The following is an 18,605-nucleotide window of genomic DNA, read 5'->3' as shown; positions in this document are numbered from 1 at the left end:
TTTTCTCTTTACTTTTTAGTTTTGTCAGTTTTTTTTTTTTTTTTAAGATTTTATTTATTTATTTGACAGACAGAGATCACAAGTAGGCAGAGAGGCAGGCAAAGAGAGGAGGAAGCAGGCTCCCCGCCAAGCAGTGAGCCTGATGCAGGGCTTGATCCCAGGACGCTGGGATCATGACCAAACCTAAGGCAGAGGCTTTAACACACTGAGTCACCAGGAGCCCCTAGTTTTGTCAGTTTGGATGGAGATTTCTTCCAATCCAGATTCTTTCTCTCTACATCTAGTTTACTAACAAGGCATTCTTCATTTCTATTAATGTGTTTTTGATATCTAGTATTTCTTTTTGGTTCTTTCTTAGTGTCTTCATGTCTCTGCTTACATTGCTCATTTGTCCTTTCACGCGTGTACTTGATCCATTAGAGCTCTTAGCATCCTAACAGTTGTTTTAAATTTGCAGTATGATAATTCCAACACCCCTGCCACATCTAAGTTTGGTTCCGATGTTTGCTCTGTCTCTTCAAACTGTGTTTTTTGGCTTTTGGTATGTCTTTATTTATTTATTTACTTTTTTGATAGATGGATACATCAGGTAAAAAGGACTGCCATAAATAGATCGTTAATAATATGGTGGTCATCTGTGGGGGAGGAAGTATTCTATAGTTCTATGAGTAGGTCTTACTCTTTCAGTGAAACTGTTCCTCTAAACTATAGACTTCACATGTGCTTCTGTTTTTTTCCCCATCTTTGGTGGGACAGGATGGAGAGTGGGCTAGTATATTTCCTTTTCTCCACATGGAAGGCCAGTGCACTTGGAACTGGGTATTTCCCTTCTCTCAGGTCAGTTAGGCTCCAGTTAAATAGTATCCCTGAAGGTGGACCTTCTCAAGAACAGAACACTCTGATGTCTTTCAAAATGGTTTCCCCTTCCTTTGCCAGAAGCACAGGGGAATTTTTCTTCTGTGAGAGAAAACCTCTGAGAACCTGGTTGAGCTCGCAGAGGTAAAAGTCACAAAACTGTAGGGGTCCCGATGACTGGGTCCCCTGGGGTCTTAATCTGTCAGACTTACCCACTTTCCCCTCCTCAGCACTGGTTCCTGCAGAGGTGTGTGTGTCTGGGTTTCTGCTCTTGTAAGTTGTGATTCTTTGTATTTACCTACTGGACTCTTCAGTTTTGGGGGTACTGGTTTGCCTGTGACCTCACTTCTCTGACACATCTAAGAAGAGCTGATTTTTTAGTATATTTAGCTTTTTACTTATTGTGGAGAGAAACGGATAATTTTGAGCTTCTGACACGCTGGACCTTTGTTTGGCATAAAAAGATCACCAATAAAATAAATCTACTCTGCTCTTAATCACTAGTATGTTACTGCATTACTCTTGTCACACTATATTGTATTTATGTTAAATTAACACCTTTAGTATATAGCAAAAAATTAGTCTTATTCTGTGAAAAGTATCTTTCAATTGCAACTACCTCTGCAAAACAAAGGTTTTGCTTCATATCTACTGGTACATTAGTAAACACAGAATGTTGGTTATTCTGACATTTGGAGAGGCCAACCTAGCATCAGATCTGTCAATACATTAAAAGGACTTATTTAGTATGAAGGTTGTTGTAAATGCTGCTATAAACGTGGCACTAAATCTCATGCTAATAGTTTGCTACAGTGTGCTCATCTAGATATGGAGAAACTGTGTATGATGAAGAGTTCTCATAGAGGAAAACCCTAAAACCCATAAGATTTTGTATGTATACAAGCTCCAGTTTGAACAAAACCAATCTTAAATCACGGAAATGAAACTCTTTAGTCAAAACAAAACAAAATACTTCAATGATCAGATATTCACTTAATGCTGCTTTAGTCTCTTGAAAAAACTATCACTTACCTCAATGCATGGCATTCTTCCAGAAAAATTTGCAGCTGTATAGCCAAATGTGACATTTGCTATAAGCTTAAGTCCTAGCTGACGTGCATCCAGCATTCGGGAAAGGGCTCTGTCCTGCTTGTAAGCCTTCATTGATTGCTTCACCATGAGTCTAGTCTTTAAAATTTCTTCGAGCATTCTTGGTAGCACACCTTTTCTTACTGAAGGCTATCATAAAGAAAAAAAGAATATTTAAAATCCCTTAAAAGTTATAGATTTAAATAATTAAGAAGGAAGCACAAAGTTTAACAATGGCCATCTGTCATGAATTGAAACATACTAACAACTGAGCAGCCACAGGGCCAGTGGCCATCAATACAAAATCATCACATTTTCTTTCTTTTGAAGAGGACTTTTCTCCTAAATGGTTCCTATAATGTTCATAAATCTAATGTAGCACTACCATGTGAGTTCAGAGACCTCCAGGAAGGAGGATGTCAACTAGCGCATAAGAGACCATACAACAAGTTCAGAGGGAAATTTTGTTCAAAACTTTGATCCAAACCCCCACTCTTTCAGAAAGACACATGGGATTTGTATCACTCATAACAAACCTCAGTTTTTAAAGATCTCATCCTAATGACCCCACACAGTAATCTGCATGGAACTCCATTTATCTACCTTGGAAGAATGATGAGCTGGGTTGACTCTGCTGACATTCAAACCTGCAGTTCCAGGGACTCTAGGTATTTCAAATGTGATGCTTAGACCACTAAGCCATCCCCTCCGGCCTATATTTATTAGCAATCTGGAAGAGGGGATGAATAGTGAGGTGATAAAATTTGTTGATGCCAAAAAAAATAAAAAAATCATTTGTATTAATCAAGACTAGGGAGAATTTATGAGAACTCCAGTAGGAATGAAAAACCACAAAACAGTATTAACTTTGAAGATGATTCACAGACACGTGCAAGGTAATGCATGTTGGACTGAACAATTAAAATCTTAGGTATAAGGATAATCACACTTCTGAATATTAAAAAAATCTTAGTTTTATTAAGCTTTACATTTTGGGTCAAAATGTAGATGCAAATTTTAAAAATACTGTTAAAGGGAGATAATATAACAAGCCACTACATATGTGACAATGAAAACATATTCTAACCTCTAATTCATTCTGTGTACCTTATGAAGCAGTCATAATGTTTATGTTAAAATGTAATATATGTCATTATGTTAAAAGAGGTAATATTTTCCAAAAAGGAACAGGTCATGAAGTCTCTGGTGAGAATTTCCCTATCTAAATATCTAATTTTAGGGTACTCTTTGAACACAGCATCCTCTTACTGGTAGAAAATGATGCTACTTTTCTAAGTACATCAGAATGAATCTGAGGGCTTGTGGGGTCCATGCTACCATCAACTGCCCTACTGTACCACGATTACAGTCAGACTCACTGGTAAAGAAATAGGAAAAAAGGAGAAAGGAATGAAGTTGGCATAAGAGAGGCAATATAATCTTCTCCTAGATCTCTCTCCTATTTGGCTTAATTTATTCATTTATGAGGCTCTCTTTGGTCTCTTTTAAGGGGAGAGAAGGGAGAGAAAAAAGAGACCCTATTTTTAGTTTGGATATCTTAAAAATGCAATCAATAAATACATTAGAGTATCATTTCTAAGATAGCCTTAATTTAAAATAATGTAGAAGAACAATTAGTAGAGTTTACACATTAAAGCGATCTGAATCTTTATAAGTTAACATTGTAGTGACTGTCAAACAGCTATTTAAATCTCAGATTCTAAAGAGGTCAGAAAGTATATATACACATTTATTTCTTTCAGTATTTCATTAAAAATTAAAATCTAACAGCTAAAAGACTTTAAATCTAAATTCATGCAAAACAAGGTCAACTGGTTTTTAAAAAGTAATTTCTTAGCAGATTCATGTATCTTTACTTTTTAACACAATATACTCAAGCAAACTTGTTTTTTTTTTTTCTTTGTTTTACATGCCAACAGGATATAATCTAAATCATCAGCTCTCCAAATATTAAGCCACAGTCGATACCTTTCACTTACAAGAGAGTATTACCTTGACAAAAGCTATTCCATTGGGGGACACTGTGATATCATGCCTAATTTGGTAAAGTAAATCTGGAGGTACTCTTAGAGAGGTACAGCCAAATTTGAACTCATCATACCTATTAAGAAAGAAAACATTAAGCAAATACTTTCTCAAATCATAGAACAGTGATACTAGACAATTTTAGGAATCTAAGAACTCCAGTAGAAATTCATTTTCAAGTGAATTCTAAACATGAATTAATTTACTTCGTAATTGGTATATTACCAAATAGCAGTTCTTTAAATATTCACAATTTATTAAAAAAAAACCTTCTTAAATGGCATTATCCTAAAACTTATGGGCAATATCTATACTGAATACCAACTTTCAACTCAACATGTGACCGCTTTACACTAAGTTCCTTAAAGAAAAATTTAAGCCTTAAATAAAAATATTTTAAATAACTTTTCCAAATTTCTGTTCTTAATAAAAAGACAGGATTACTAATATTATTTCCATGAATATTTTCTATGAAGGAATGAGTATGCTCTAGGCTAACACTGTAACTTGGTTTTAAATACATAAAAATCATTATTATAAAGGAAAACTCTGTATTTCTTATGAGAATAATATATACTCGTTTGAACATTAAAAATGTTATTCTTATTTAGTTTATAAAATTTGGTTGACATGAGTAAATAAAACCCAACACTTAACAATTTAACTTAAAAATATCACTGACTAAAGATTTTATTTTTTATTTGAGAGAGAAAAATTAGAGGGCAGGAGAGATGACAGGGAAGCAGGCTGGAGATGCGGGAGGAGATCATAGCCGAAGGCCTCAAACACCCATTCCTGACTATTTTTAAGAGGTTAAGAGGAGATGACAGCTGGAGATAGGAGATCATAATCCTCAAACAATTCCACTGAAATGGATGTACATGGAGAATGAAACAAATAAGTTGCAAGACTGATCTATTCACGAGTCATCCATTCATGATGCTGAATTAGTCATACAAATTATCCAGTCAATTAGTAAGGTAACTACAAAGAATGAATTAGCTGTGCTATAGCCCATTCATCTTGCTCTTGCTCAAAAGGACAGTATCAAGTGCAAAGAGACACTCAAAGTCTAATTTTAGTAAGAAGTACAAAGCACAACAACATAATTACAAATATGAAAAAAAAAAAAACAACAACAACAAACCAAAAACCCTTACTTTCCCAAGTTCTCCACATGGCCAAGGCAGGTGGAAAAACAGTAGTTGTATGCAATCACAATCGAAGGATATAGTGACTGGAAATCCAAAACGAGAACAGAGTTGCTGTAGAAGCGAGATTCAGGCTCCATAATCAAGGGAACACACTGTGGAGCTCTCATTTGGGATCTCTGCTGTACACTAGGTGTCAGAGGAATATAGTTCATTGGTTTAGCAATACGCAACATCATTGATTCCACACGGTACTGCAGGAAAAGAGGGGAAGTAGGAAGAAAAGAAAAACAGTTTAAATAGAAATATATTGGTCTCTGAATATATGATAATCATTTAGGGGATGTTCTCCTCTTCTGAATAAAGCTGCATTCTTATAGGTTTTTAAAGTATGCTCCATACCCAGCATGGAGCCCAACATGAGGCTTCAACTTAGGACCTGAGATCAAGACTTGAACTGAGGTCAAGAGTTGGATGCTTCATGGACTGAGCCAGCCAGGTGCACCAAGGATACGTTTTTATAATACAGTTGTAGACTATGGGTTATTTAGTCAGTTTTCAGGTGCCTATAAAAGACATTCATAAATCCTTTTCCTATATTTCTATAACTTTTATAAAAGCTGTAAAATACATCAAATAACTTATACAACAAGTCAAATTTTGGAAAGACAGGAGACAAAATTAGATTTCTTTTTATATTTAAAAACATCTATGTATAATAAACATAGTGTGGCAAAGACTGTATAGTTTAACAGTTGCATTGAAAAGTTGGCCAATGATCTCTGAGAACTTTATTTGAGAAAATTAGAGAATGAAAGTCAGGAGACTTGAGATGGATAAATGTTATTCCAATTTTCCAAGAAGGAAACACAAGGATTTCAGAATTGAAAGGTAGTAAACTTCATACCAGTCCCTAACAAAATTAAATCAAACAATTACTGATTGTTTATAATAACCACTATTAAGTAGATGGCTTGAAGTATTAGAAAAGGAAAGCACTCACAAGAGCCAGAATGGGTTCACAGAAATGTTCTCATGTTGTTTTCAAGTATCTTTGCCCCTTATTATAAAGCTAGCTCAAATCATTTAAAAAATTTGTGGAGGGTACAAATAGCTTATAAGCAATATAATTAAATAAACATACTTTGCCTTTTAATAAACATGTCAAAGTAATTAGAACTCTATTTTTGCTATATTTAGTGAATTGGTAGAATGGAGAAATGTTACAGACCTACACTAATTAAAATAATTAAAAATAAAAGACTCTATGAGGTAAGGAACCTGAGTGAATGGATGTAGTATCCCTGATGCCTAGTGTTTATTTAACACACTAAAGGTACTCAAATAAATATTTATTGAATGAATGCATGAAATCTTTTTGGGTGATGCATTTGACAAAATCTCTCATATAATTAATTAAAAACTTATGAATTAAATTACTTCTAAGATCCTATTTTTAACTTCTTAAAAAAGTGATACAGTTACTTATATTGATTCCCAAATCCTCTTCCTTTTTACATTCAACTTTTATTTGGGAATTACAACATGATGAAATTAGGAATGTAAAACAAAAGACAGGCAGACTTTCTTTGCTGCTTCTTCCCTAGTTTTAAGGGGTTTTGAAGGCTTCCCTAATCACATTGACAATACTCAGGATCAAAATATCATCCCAGGGACACAGTCATTTAGTTTTTTAACAGCATGAAAAACTTAGCAGTGGTCAGAAAGTTGGCATGGAGAGAAAATAAAAAATGGAGCTGTTAAGTGAAATTAGAGCTTTTCCAGAAAATAAAATGATAAGATTTGATTAATCAGCTATATATTAGTACCACATAGAAAGTTCAAAATATCACATTACCGCAAATATCACAAAAGTATATCACTCACATAGAACTCTCAAGTGTGTAAGAAAATTGATTTCCTACCTGTGAACCCCTTGTCAGTACATGTAAAAACTGAATGCCAAAAAGTCTAGCCATTTCACTGGTTTTCCCAATCAGGTCCAGCTGTTCTAACATCTGGAGATTTCCACGGACACGGCTAATATAGTGATCAACCATTTTCCATCTGTTAAAAAAAGAGAATCCATGCTATGAACATTAGGGAAAAGTGTGGATGCTTGAAACTAGTACTTTTAATTTTGCCAAAACCTACACATTAAAAACGAGGATTTAACTAGGCAGTCATGATGTGAGCCATTAGCAAAATATGTAAAGGAGTTAAACATTAGAAAATTTCATATATTTCAAAGGCATAAAACCTAGTGAAAATACACCAACTTTAAAGTAGTACTTGTAAGGATAATTATTCTCAGTATTTTGCTTGTTGTTACTCTATTTTTATTATAAGAAATTAACACTTTCTTAGGTGCTACTGCTGTCTCTATAGGTTTTTAAAGAATGTGGAGGCTTTGGGTTACCACTACCAATACCAGCCTAAAAGCATGCCTACTAACTGTTCATGGGAAGAAACACATTAATTTGTTGATGATTTAGGAAAATAATGAGATTATACCTGGGGTAAATATATGTCAAATCAGTATTTTCTGTGAACACACAAATATTCTGTTCTTTGTGATTTAAATCTTTACATAAATTGATCTCTTTACCCTGCCTTTGTTGTTAATAATCAAACAACAACAAAAAACCTTCCACCAAAGCCAGGAACAAAAGTTTTTTTTTTTTTTTTTAAGATTTTATTTATTTGACAGATGGAGATCACAAGTAGGCAGAGAAGCAGGCAGAGAGGAGAAAGCAGGCTCCCTAGGAACAAAAGTTTTGACTGAGTATTAAAATGTAAAAATGATCTAAAGGTATATTAAAAAGAATAAACTTCATTCATTTAATGAAAGTAACGTTCAAATATTTTGCAACCTTTAATTACATGGCTTTTAGAACAATACAGTCATATAACTGTTCAATAAAAAAAGTCTTAAAAGTCATGATACATGACTAATACAGAAATACTGGAAAATGAACATGAAGGAGAAAAAAAATCACCCTATAATAAAAAAGACTGATAATAACAAGTATTAGAGAGGGTATGGAGAAACTATAACCCTTATATACTGCTGGTGGGAATGTAAAATAGTGCAGTTGCACTGGCAAACAGTTTGGCAGTTCCTCAAACTGTTAAACATAGAGTTACTATAGAATTCACTGATTCCCCTCCTCAGTATATATCCAAGAATGAAAACATACATCTACACAAAAATCCAATACAAATGTTCTTAACAGCACTACTCGAAATAGCCAGAAAGTGGAAATAACCCAAGTGTCCATCAACTGATGAATGAATAAACAAAATGTGATATATATCCATATGATGGACTATTATTTGGCAATAAAAGGAAATGAAGTACTGACACATGCTACAATATGAATTAATCTGAACAACACACTAAGTCAGCTATAAAAGGCAACATATTGCGTGAATCTTTTTATAGGAAATATCCAGAACAGGCAAATCTGCAGAGAAAGAAAGCAGATTAATAGGGATGGGGGCAGAGAAGGGAGGACAGTAGGGTGATGACTAGGAGATGCAGGGTTCCTTCTTGGGGTAATGCAAATACTAAGATTTACTGTGGTAATGGTTGCACAACTGAATACATGAAAATCACTAAACTGTACACTTTAAATGGATGACTTATACGGTATGTGAATTCTGAGTAAAACTGTTAAAAAGAATTAAACAAAAACCTGTCTTAAAAATTTTATATTCAATTTTTAAATAGACAAAAAGAAATGTTCTATAAGTTGCATTTCTAACAATATATTGTGACTATTTCTACATGCTTATATATTTTTATATCTATTGAATGTACTATTACAATTATAATTCAATGGCTCTGTTATTGAGTATCTTTCATTACTATAAAAAATGCTGTGATGAACATCTTCATAGCTACATCTATGAACTGATACTGAAATATTTCCAAATAAAATATATATAAAAAAAAGATAAATTCCTAGATTTGGTCAAAAGGTCTGTTATGGTTTAGTTTTTAATATGTAGTGCATACTGCTTTCCAAAAGGCTTTAATAAATTACATTCAAGCTAATGATGATAAAGTGCTTGTTTTCTTTGCATCTTTGCCAACATTGGGGATTATAATATTTAAGTGATTACTAGTTTGACAGGTAAAAAATTCTATCACATTTTAATGTATTTTTTAGACTGTCAAGGTAATAATACTGTATAATATGTATATTTGGTACAGTATGTATATTAATATGTAATAATCATGTAAGTGCTTCATTATGGTCAGTTTCTGGATATTTATTTTCCTTTGTATGGAGTATCTTTGCCTGGTTCCTCATTTTCCTCAACTTTCCATGCTGGTGTCCCACATTAGACAAAGCAGGCACTTCTCCCAGTCATGGACTAGCCTCATATAGGAGGTCTCCACCACTCATTCCAGCCAGAGATTCTGGGGGCCTCTACCAACTCATTCACTTTCCAGGTAGAAGCGGGCAGTTGTGGTTTCTGTTTACCTACTCTCTGTTGAGCAGAAGGTGGAGTTATGGTGTCTGATAGTCCAAACCACTGTCTTTTTTCTGTTGAACCTGTCAGAGCTCCAAGACTGGAAAGACAGACGGCAGTTCTCTGTGTAGCTGTGCAGGACTTAGGGTACTGGATGCACGGATCTCTTTCTCTCTCCAGGGGGTAAGCTGAGAGGTGGTATTTGTCATCCACTCACTTTGTGCTAAGCAGTGGAGAAGGATCTATGGCATCTATCAGCCCATACCACCATCTCCATTTGGCTCTGCAGCTAGACTGGTGAACTTGTCAGAGCCCCTTTGGAAAAGTTGGGGTGCCGATATGCGAACCAACCCTTCTTCTGTGGGAGCAGAGAGCTGGGGGCCATTTTGTGATCATATGGCTCTGAGCCAGAGGCAGGGACTCTGGTAAGAGGGTGTCTTAAATCTCCCTCCAGCTTTGGTGATTCTGGTTCAGCATTCATCCAGGGCACAGGAGTCTTTCAATTAGTTTCTGGATTTCTCACAAAGGAAGTTTGTCTGTGAATTGTTGCTGAATCAGTGTGTTTATAGGGGAAAGAGGATCTATGGCTTCCCACTCCACCATCTTGCTGACATCACTCCTTATCTTTCCTGACATTTTGAAAGTATTTAAAAAGTGGACTTTTTAAATTAAAAGAGCAATCTTTTAAAATAAGATCACCTTCACAGGGCACCTGGGTGGATCATTGGTTAAATGACCTATTCTTTGTTCCAGCTCAGGTTGCGATCTCAGGGCCATGAGATCAAGCCCTGTGTTGGGCTCCGTGCTTAGCTCAGAGTCTGCTTGGAACTCTCTCTCTCACTGCCCATCTACTCCTCCTTCCTGCTTGCTCTCTCTCTAAAATAAATAAATACATCTTTAAAAAAAGAAAATAAGATCACCTTCAATCCTACTTTCTAGTCCTATTTGGGTCGCCACAATGGTATAAAAAGAGAATGGAATTACATTGTGGTCTTTATTTTTTTTTATTAACATATATAATGTATTATTTGTTTCAGGGGTACAGGTCTGTGATTCATCAGTCTTACACAATTCACAGCACTCCCCATAGTAAATACTCTCCCCAATGTTTCTCACCCTCCTCCCCTCCAGCAACCCTCAGTTTGTTTCCTGAGATTAAGAGTCTCTTATGGTTTGTCTCCCTCTCTGGTTTCATCTTGCTTCATTTTTCCCTCCCTTCCCCTATGATCCTCTGTCTTATTTCTCCAATTCTTCACATCAGTGAGGTCATATGATAATTGTCTTTCTCTGTTTGACTTATTTCACGTAACATAGTACCCTCTAGTTCCATCCACGTCATTGCAAATGGCAAGATTTCATTTTTTTTCCAATGGCTGCATAATATTCCATTGTGTGTGTATATATATATATATATATATATATATATTTATATATATATTTATATATATATATACTACAACTTTTTTTTTTTTTTTTAAAGATTTTATTTATTTATTTGACAGAGAGAGATCACAAGTAGGCAGAGAGGCAGGCAGAGAGAGAGAAGAGGAAGCAGGCTCCCCGCTGAGCAGAGAGCCCGATGTGGGACTCAATCCCAGGACCCTGAGATCATGACCTGAGCCAAAGGCAGTGGCTTAACCCACCGAACCACCCAGGCGCCCTATACTACAACTTCTTTATCCATTTATCTGATGATGGATATCTAGGCTCTTTCCATAGTTTGGCTATTGTGGACATTGCTGCTATAAACATTTGGCTGCATGTGACATTGTGATCTTTAAAAAAATAATGTGACAAAGTAGAATTTTGTTAGGTAATTTTGTTGTTAAAGAATTATGCCATTCTCTTGGGGCACTTAGGTCATGATCTCAGGGTCCTGAGATCGAGCTCCGCATCGGGCTCTATGCTCAGCGGGGAGCCTGCTTCCTCCTCTTTCTGTCTGCCTCTCTGCCTACTTGTGATCTCTGTCTGTCAAATAAATAAATAAATAATCTTAATTAAAAAAAAAAAAAAAGAATTATGCCATTCTCCTAATACTTTGGGAAACTCAAGTATAATAAGCAAATACAAGTTTTTATTTTTACCTATTTGTTAAATATTTTATTTATTTGAGAGCGAGAGAGTGAAAGAGGGAGCGGTCACAAGCAGCAGGGGGTGGGGGGAGGGTAAGTTGAGGGAGAAGTGGACTCCCCTGTGAGCAGAGAGCCTGATGTGGGACTCCATCCCAGGACCCTCAGATCATGACCTAAGCCAAAGGCAGACGCTTAACTGATTGAGCCACCCAGGCACCCAAACACAAGTTTTTATTTGGGGAAGAGGGACGGAAATATAAAGTATAAGCTACTCATGATAGGCCTGGGTAGGTGATGAATGGATGAACTTAGAGCATCTTGAGGGCACAGGGTATTTTCTGGGATAGGGCATGTAAGAAGAAAGTGACAAAAAGAATTAAGAAGTCTAAGTAAAAACTCAGTTACTCTGAACTTTTTTCTTTGGATTGGTTCTACATCCAGGAAATGAAGAAAAAAATTCTGAATATTATCTTCTTGAGCAACATAACCTTCTGTTACTGACATATAGCTCCTACCTCAGAAACTGGCATAGTATTCCAAACTATTGCTTGGAAAGCAGATAAAATAAGAATGCTACTATGAGTTCCCTAGATCATGAATATTAGAGATTAGGAAGGTTTTATAAGCTGGCTGAGGAATCTAAACATGGTATGGAAAAATACATTCTAACAACATAACTCTGAGAACTTAACTCATTTATATAAATCAAGGGCTTTCAGGAGACCAAATGTGAATTTACAAAAACAAAATGATAATAATCAGGGCTCCCTCATACTTTACAAACAGATTTAATACAAGAAATTCTTGACTCTTGCAAATTCCTTTAATTTCCGAGGCAATTTATAAAAAATGTGCCTATTTACTTAAAACACTGTAGAAAGAAAGTGCAAATTATTATTTTTTTAGCAAATGCAAATAATTCACTTAAATTTAAAAATAAAATTGTGTGATCTTCCAAAGTGTCTCCAAAGAAAAATCTCTCCACGTAAAACAAGCCATCTAACATAAATGGTCTAATAACTAGTTCAAGTCCTTTATGTAGTATGTTAGGTCCAGCTCTCTATTTCACCTCGCGAAAGCAATTACTTATCCTAGATAATGCCTAATTAGAGGTAGCAAAATATGCATTTAATGCATTTTAGGGCTCATAAATAAACCACCAAATGTAGCTTTCAATGTTAAACTTAATACTATTATTAAAAGTTTGAGTTTGGGATGCCTGCGTGGTTCAGCGGGTTGAGCATCTGATTCTTGGTTTCGGCTCAGGTCATGATCTCCGGTCATGAGATCAAGCCTGCATCGGGCTCCACGCTCAATGGGGAGTCAGCTTGAGATTCTCTCTCACCCTCTGTTCATTACCCCGCTCGTGCACGCACACACTCTCTCTCTCTAATAAATTAATCTTTTCTTTTTTTAAAGATTTTATTTATTTTTATATTTGACACAGAGAGAGACAGAGATCACAAGCAGGCAGAGAGGCAGTCAGAGGCAGAGAGAGAAGCAGGCTCCCCACTGAGCAAGGAGCCCGATGTGGGGCCTGATCCCAGGACCCTGAGATCACGACCTGAGCTGAAGGCAGTGGCTCAACCCACTGAGCCACCCAGGTGCCCCTCTAATAAAGAAATCTTTAAAAAATAAATAAAAGCTTCATTTTATTTATTGATAACTTCTAAACTTCTATTTCTGTAAGTCTTTGATCATAAGCTTAGTGCTTTCTGTGACTTCACACTTCACTTCCTTTAGATTCTTCAGAAGAGATCAGAGATGACATACTCAGAAAGCAGTTTGCCCAAATATTTCAAATTGTTTTTGAGGCTATATTTCCATCCTCACCATCATGTGGCCTTACAATTCAAAGTTCAGAACTTCATTCATTTCAAACTCTGGACATATTAATTTCAGGACTTTTTTTTTTATATATAGCTATTTTCTAAGCTTATTACTCCTGTTTTACCTTCAACTTAAAGAAAAGTGGGGGTGGGGATTTTCACTTCTGACAATGATGGAATAAATGGCACTGGACTAGCTTTCCTGCTTTGATAAACTGGGCAAAGAACGACAGGCAATGGAAGACTGTGCTAGTGAACCCCAGCCCATGTGGAGATAATTCTAATTATGCTAGAATTTAAGTAGTTTGTCTTGCTAAGCTGAGGAGGCAAAGATCAGAGTTCAGGCAGTTCATAGCTAGAAACTGAGGGACTGAGTGTCTGTGCAAGCAGCAAAGGTTAGCAGTCAGAAATACAGGTGGGGGTTTCCTGTGAGTAACTGGCCCAGGGCTGTGCTGAAAATGAGGAAGATGAAACCAAGTGATGCTTACTAAGGAGCAGCCACTGTGAGCTTGGGTTTGGAACAAAACTATTCAGGCAGTGCTCAGGTTGGAGGCCCAGCAACACTAGAGAGGAGAGACCTCATTATCCCTTTATTAATAAGGTGGGCATCTACCTGGGAGTCCAGAAAAACCATGCCTTAGGAGGCCTTTGCCCTAGATAAAGGCCTACTCCAGACAAACCTAAAACCAAGCACTAACAATATGCAAATGAAACAGTTTGGAGACTGAATCCTGCCAAGTTTGAGGGGCGTAGAAAACACTTGGGCTTACCAGAGAATCACCTTAACAAAGCATAAAAACCAGGTTTACGTAAGTTCAAGGTGATTGGCCAATAACTGAATTACCAACTTGAACAAAAATAAACACGCTTCACAGAAGATAACAAAAATCCAGAATGTGTACAAGAAAATATCAACAACAGCCATTATATAATCATGCAAAGAAATAAACAAAAAATATAACCCATAAGACTGATGAACCATAGGCCTGTACCTCTGAAACCAGCAATAAATTATGTTAATTATTGAATTTAAATTTAAAAAATGTTTTAAAAAAATATGACCCAGTTAAGAAAAAAAGCAGTTAAACAGAAACTAATACTGAGATAGCCAGATGTTGAATTTAGTAACTACTATAGATATGTTCAGGAATCTAAGGAAAAAAATATTTAAAAGATTAAAAGAAATATAGTCTTAATGTGCAAATAGACAGGGCAACAAAATATGGAAACTATAAAAAGAAAGAACCAAATGAGAACTTGGGAACTAAAAATACAAAAACTGAAATATAAAACGTATTGGCTGGCCTTAACAGCAGATCGGTGATGACAGAAGGAAGTTAGTGAATCTAAAGATAGGTGGTTAGAGAAAACACTGAAGAAAAATGCACAGAGCCTCAAAGATCTGTGGGACACTGTCAAATAGTTTAATACACATGTAATTTGGAGTCTTAGAAAAAAGTAAGTGGGGGGCCGAAAAAAATATTTAAATAGCCAAAAATTTCCTAAATTTGATGAAAAACATCAATTTAAAAATCCATGAAGCACAGCAAACACCAAGAAAGTTATATAAATTCTTAAAAATCCACATTTATGAATATCATAGTGAAATTACTGAAAAGTAAAGGTAAAGAGAAAAACCTTGAAAGCAACCAGGAAAAAAAAAAAATCACAGAATTCTGCTTCAGATAAAGAAAGCTGCAGAAGGATATCACTCCAATTATAAAGAGCTCAATAATCTACAAAATCATGTTTTCTTAAGGCCATCAGAAAGTTGAGGCTACAAGAGAACCAGGTGAATTAAAATTTACAGGGTGACAAATACATCTAAAGACAGACAGGACACGTAACTTACTTCATCTTTGGCAGAACACAGGCAGCACAGGCAGCACCATAAAAGCACTTAAGAGTGAAACCATTAATGCTAATAAATTCTTAAAGGTCAGGGATGGGCCAACATGACAGTTTATAATCGCTGGGAACCCCAGATACCAGAGGAGTATTTTTCCATGGGCCCCCCCTCCAAGCCTCGGGGCTGGGCAGGGCACAAAGGAATGAAATCCTGCATCTTTCTCTGACTTTTCTCTCCTGTGAAGCAAAGCCTTGAGCTGCTGCAGCCTGGCAGGAAACTCTAATCCTCAGGATTTAAGCAGAGATCCACTATCTCTGGGGAAAGAAAAGATGCAAAATATGTCTGCTGCTGGGAAAGGGGTAGTTGCAAAAACTGCACCTGAAGGAAGGGCAGGCAAGCTCCCCTGTTCCAACTGTGGGTCTTGTACTAAGTAACAAGCAACAGCTGTCTACCACTGGGAAAGAGGCAGGGAACTTTTCCATCATAGATTCCAAGCAAGGAAACTGCGCTGATGAGGAAGGAATTGTACAAAGCAGAGGTCCACTGCTCTGTGAGAAGTCCAGGACTGTTGAGAAAGCCTCATCCCCAAGCCCCAGGAGAATAGGAACCTCTAAAGACTGACTCCGGATCAGGAGAGCTGAGTAATGCCCCTGCCTCCACTATAAATCTTACACACAGGAACAGTAGCAGTCAGCTATTCATGAAGTCTGACTTTGAAAAAAATGTACTGCATACACTGGAAAAACGAGGAGAATGACTATTGATTTCTCATTAGAAATGGAGGCCAGAAGAAAAGGGAGTGAAATCTTTAAAATGGTGGAAGAAAAAAAAATCTCAACCCCAGAATTAGACACTGAAAATACCCTTCAAATATAAGGATGTGATAAAGACATTTTCAGATAAATAAAGGCTGAGAGAATTTATTGCCAGCCAACTAGCAGCAGAACTGCCAAAGGAAACAATTAAGCAGTTTCTTAAAATATTAAACATACTAACCATGTGACCCTGCAATTCTACTTCTAGAGAAATGAAAATGTGTATTCACATACAGGCTTGCATGCAGTTTTATTCATAACAGCCTCAAATGAGAAACAACCCAATTGTCCATCAACAGGTGATCGGATAAATATATTGTGGTATATTCATACAACTGGATATCACTTAGTAATAAAAATGAACAAGTTACTGGCTTATGCAACAACATGGCTGAATCTCAAAAATTATTATGCCTTCTTGAAGGAACCCAGAGAAAAATAGGTAGATTGTAAATAATTCTATTTATATGAAGTTCTAGAACTGGCAAAACTGATCTGTAGTAATAGAAATTCAATTAGTACTTACCTGGATGCTTCAGGGACGGTAGGTTGACTATCTATCCTGGGGTGGCGGTTACAGGGTGTATACCTTTTGTAAAGTCGTGGCATAATACAATTTAAATGTGTGCATTTTATTGTATGTTAAAATGAGTATTATTAGAGTATAACTTAACAGGGATATTATCCTCTTCAGAGTTATAAAACATTACCTGTACAGATCTGTCTTGTTATCAAACCAATCGGATAACACTCGAAAGGTAAAGAGGGGAAAACGCTGATGAAGAACATGAAAGCTCACATTTTCAAAGGTATAGTTAGTTAGAGCCACCTAAAAAAAAACACAAAAAAACCCAACAAAACCAAGACTTCATTATAATAATGTTTGTAATTATGTGCAAATTTTGTTCTAAAAGATCTGTAATATTACTTCAAACTTTTCACGGTAGATATGAAAGCTACCTGTAAAAATGATTTGTTACAAGTGAATCATAAATAATTGAAAACTATGTATATATAGTCTTCTAGGTGGAAATACTCAAAGTAAGCTAATATTTAATTGGAAACAATCAGACCAGATGAGTTCAACTTGGTCATGACATACTTAGGAGATCTCAGTTTTTATCACTTTTTTTAATACTCTATGCCAATACAAATACTGACAGAAGCATTTTAAAAAAACTTTTAAAAAGTTTATTTATTTTTTTAAGTAATTTTTACATCCAGTGTGTGGGGCTTGAACTTGACCCTGGGATCAAGAGTCGCATACTCTTCTGACTAAGCCAACCAGGTACCCCTGACAGAAGCATTTTTACAATATGACAGTCTTTTCAGTATAATGTCTTGAAGACACTGCCTTTAATATCTGCAGGGAAGGAAATGTCCAGACTTTTCAAATCTTTTCTTTTTTGTTTACATAGAGAACAATGTTTATAGTTGTGTGTGCAGTGGGGGTCTACAACAAGAAGCATATATTTTCAAACATTTTAACAATTTAACAACTTTTGCAAATAATTTTCAGGCTTCCACAGCTGTATTCTCACTGTGAAAGGGACTGTGAATCCCTTGCTTGCTCACGCATAAGTGTATTAAATCCATATACAGATTTAGTATTTTTTGCCTATTAGTGACTGTTGCACTTGTAATGTTTTGGTTGAGATGTTAAATGGTAGACGAGTACTGTGGACATTAATGTGGGAAGTAATTTTAATCATGTGTAATTGGTCACAAGGCCTAAACTGCAGTAACTACTGCTGCTTTACTTAGCAGTGTCTTGTTGCTTTGTATGCATTAACTGGGTGTGAAGATTGTGGGTCTATCCAATAGGGAGCCGCAGTATTTAAATTGAGCAATCTAATGTTACAACTACTTTGATGTGGCCAAATGTAGACTAAAAGCCTTAACTAAAGTGGTGCAATTTTGTAGAGCTTAGCATTAGTAGTTCAAAAAATCTTGATTGCCATGCCAAAAACCTCCCCAAATCAAAAAACCCAAACCAAAACAAAACAAAAAAAAAGCAAGTTAATTTTCTGTTCTTTCCATACTCACATTTTGGTCCATGAAGACATGCTAATTAACAGAATTCCACAGATTCAAGAGTTATCTAGTTAAGGTCAGGCATTCATCCTGCTTCCAAGAATTACATTGGTGTTAAGACCCAATACGTGGACATTACAGATACTTAATTTCATTCCCAAAGCAAAAGATTAAAAGGAAATGGCAGAAATGTTTCTTCATCCTCAGAATATGTAGGAAAAAGGGGCACCTGACTGGCACAGTCTGTTAAGTGTCGGACTCTTGGTTTCAGCTCAGGTTGTGATCTCATGGGTTGTAAGCCTGAGCTCTGCCACAGGCTCCATGCTCAGCAAGGTGTCTGCTTAAAGATTCTCTCCTACTGCTCCTCCCCACCTGTACATGCT

General features: G+C 36.1%; 1 protein-coding gene across 6 annotated transcripts in view; it reads right to left on the bottom strand.

The window, feature by feature from the left end:
* The window catches only part of REV3L (REV3 like, DNA directed polymerase zeta catalytic subunit), a 216,175-nt gene that overhangs the window by 60,876 nt on the left and 136,694 nt on the right, over positions 1-18,605 (bottom strand). For 5 of the 6 annotated variants that reach the window (XM_045080200.1, XM_045080201.1, XM_004753515.3 and 2 more), the window contains exons 21-25: positions 16,899-17,017; positions 7,067-7,208; positions 5,151-5,395; positions 3,958-4,066; positions 1,888-2,094 (exon numbers count right to left, since the gene is read on the bottom strand). In XM_045080200.1, coding sequence (XP_044936135.1) covers positions 1,888-2,094; positions 3,958-4,066; positions 5,151-5,395; positions 7,067-7,208; positions 16,899-17,017 — 822 coding nt within the window. Of the gene's footprint in view, positions 1-1,887; positions 2,095-2,547; positions 2,675-3,957; positions 4,067-5,150; positions 5,396-7,066; positions 7,209-16,898; positions 17,018-18,605 lie in introns of those variants that run through there. The other variant, XR_006606812.1, reaches the window with a different exon arrangement.

Source organism: Mustela putorius, unplaced genomic scaffold (assembly GCF_011764305.1).
Source record: "Mustela putorius furo isolate JIRA1106 unplaced genomic scaffold, ASM1176430v1.1 tig00000450_pilon_pilon_pilon, whole genome shotgun sequence".
NCBI lineage: Eukaryota > Metazoa > Chordata > Mammalia > Carnivora > Mustelidae > Mustela > Mustela putorius.
Note: the sequence above shows the minus strand (reverse complement) of the source record. Positions and strands in the feature narration are given on the sequence as shown.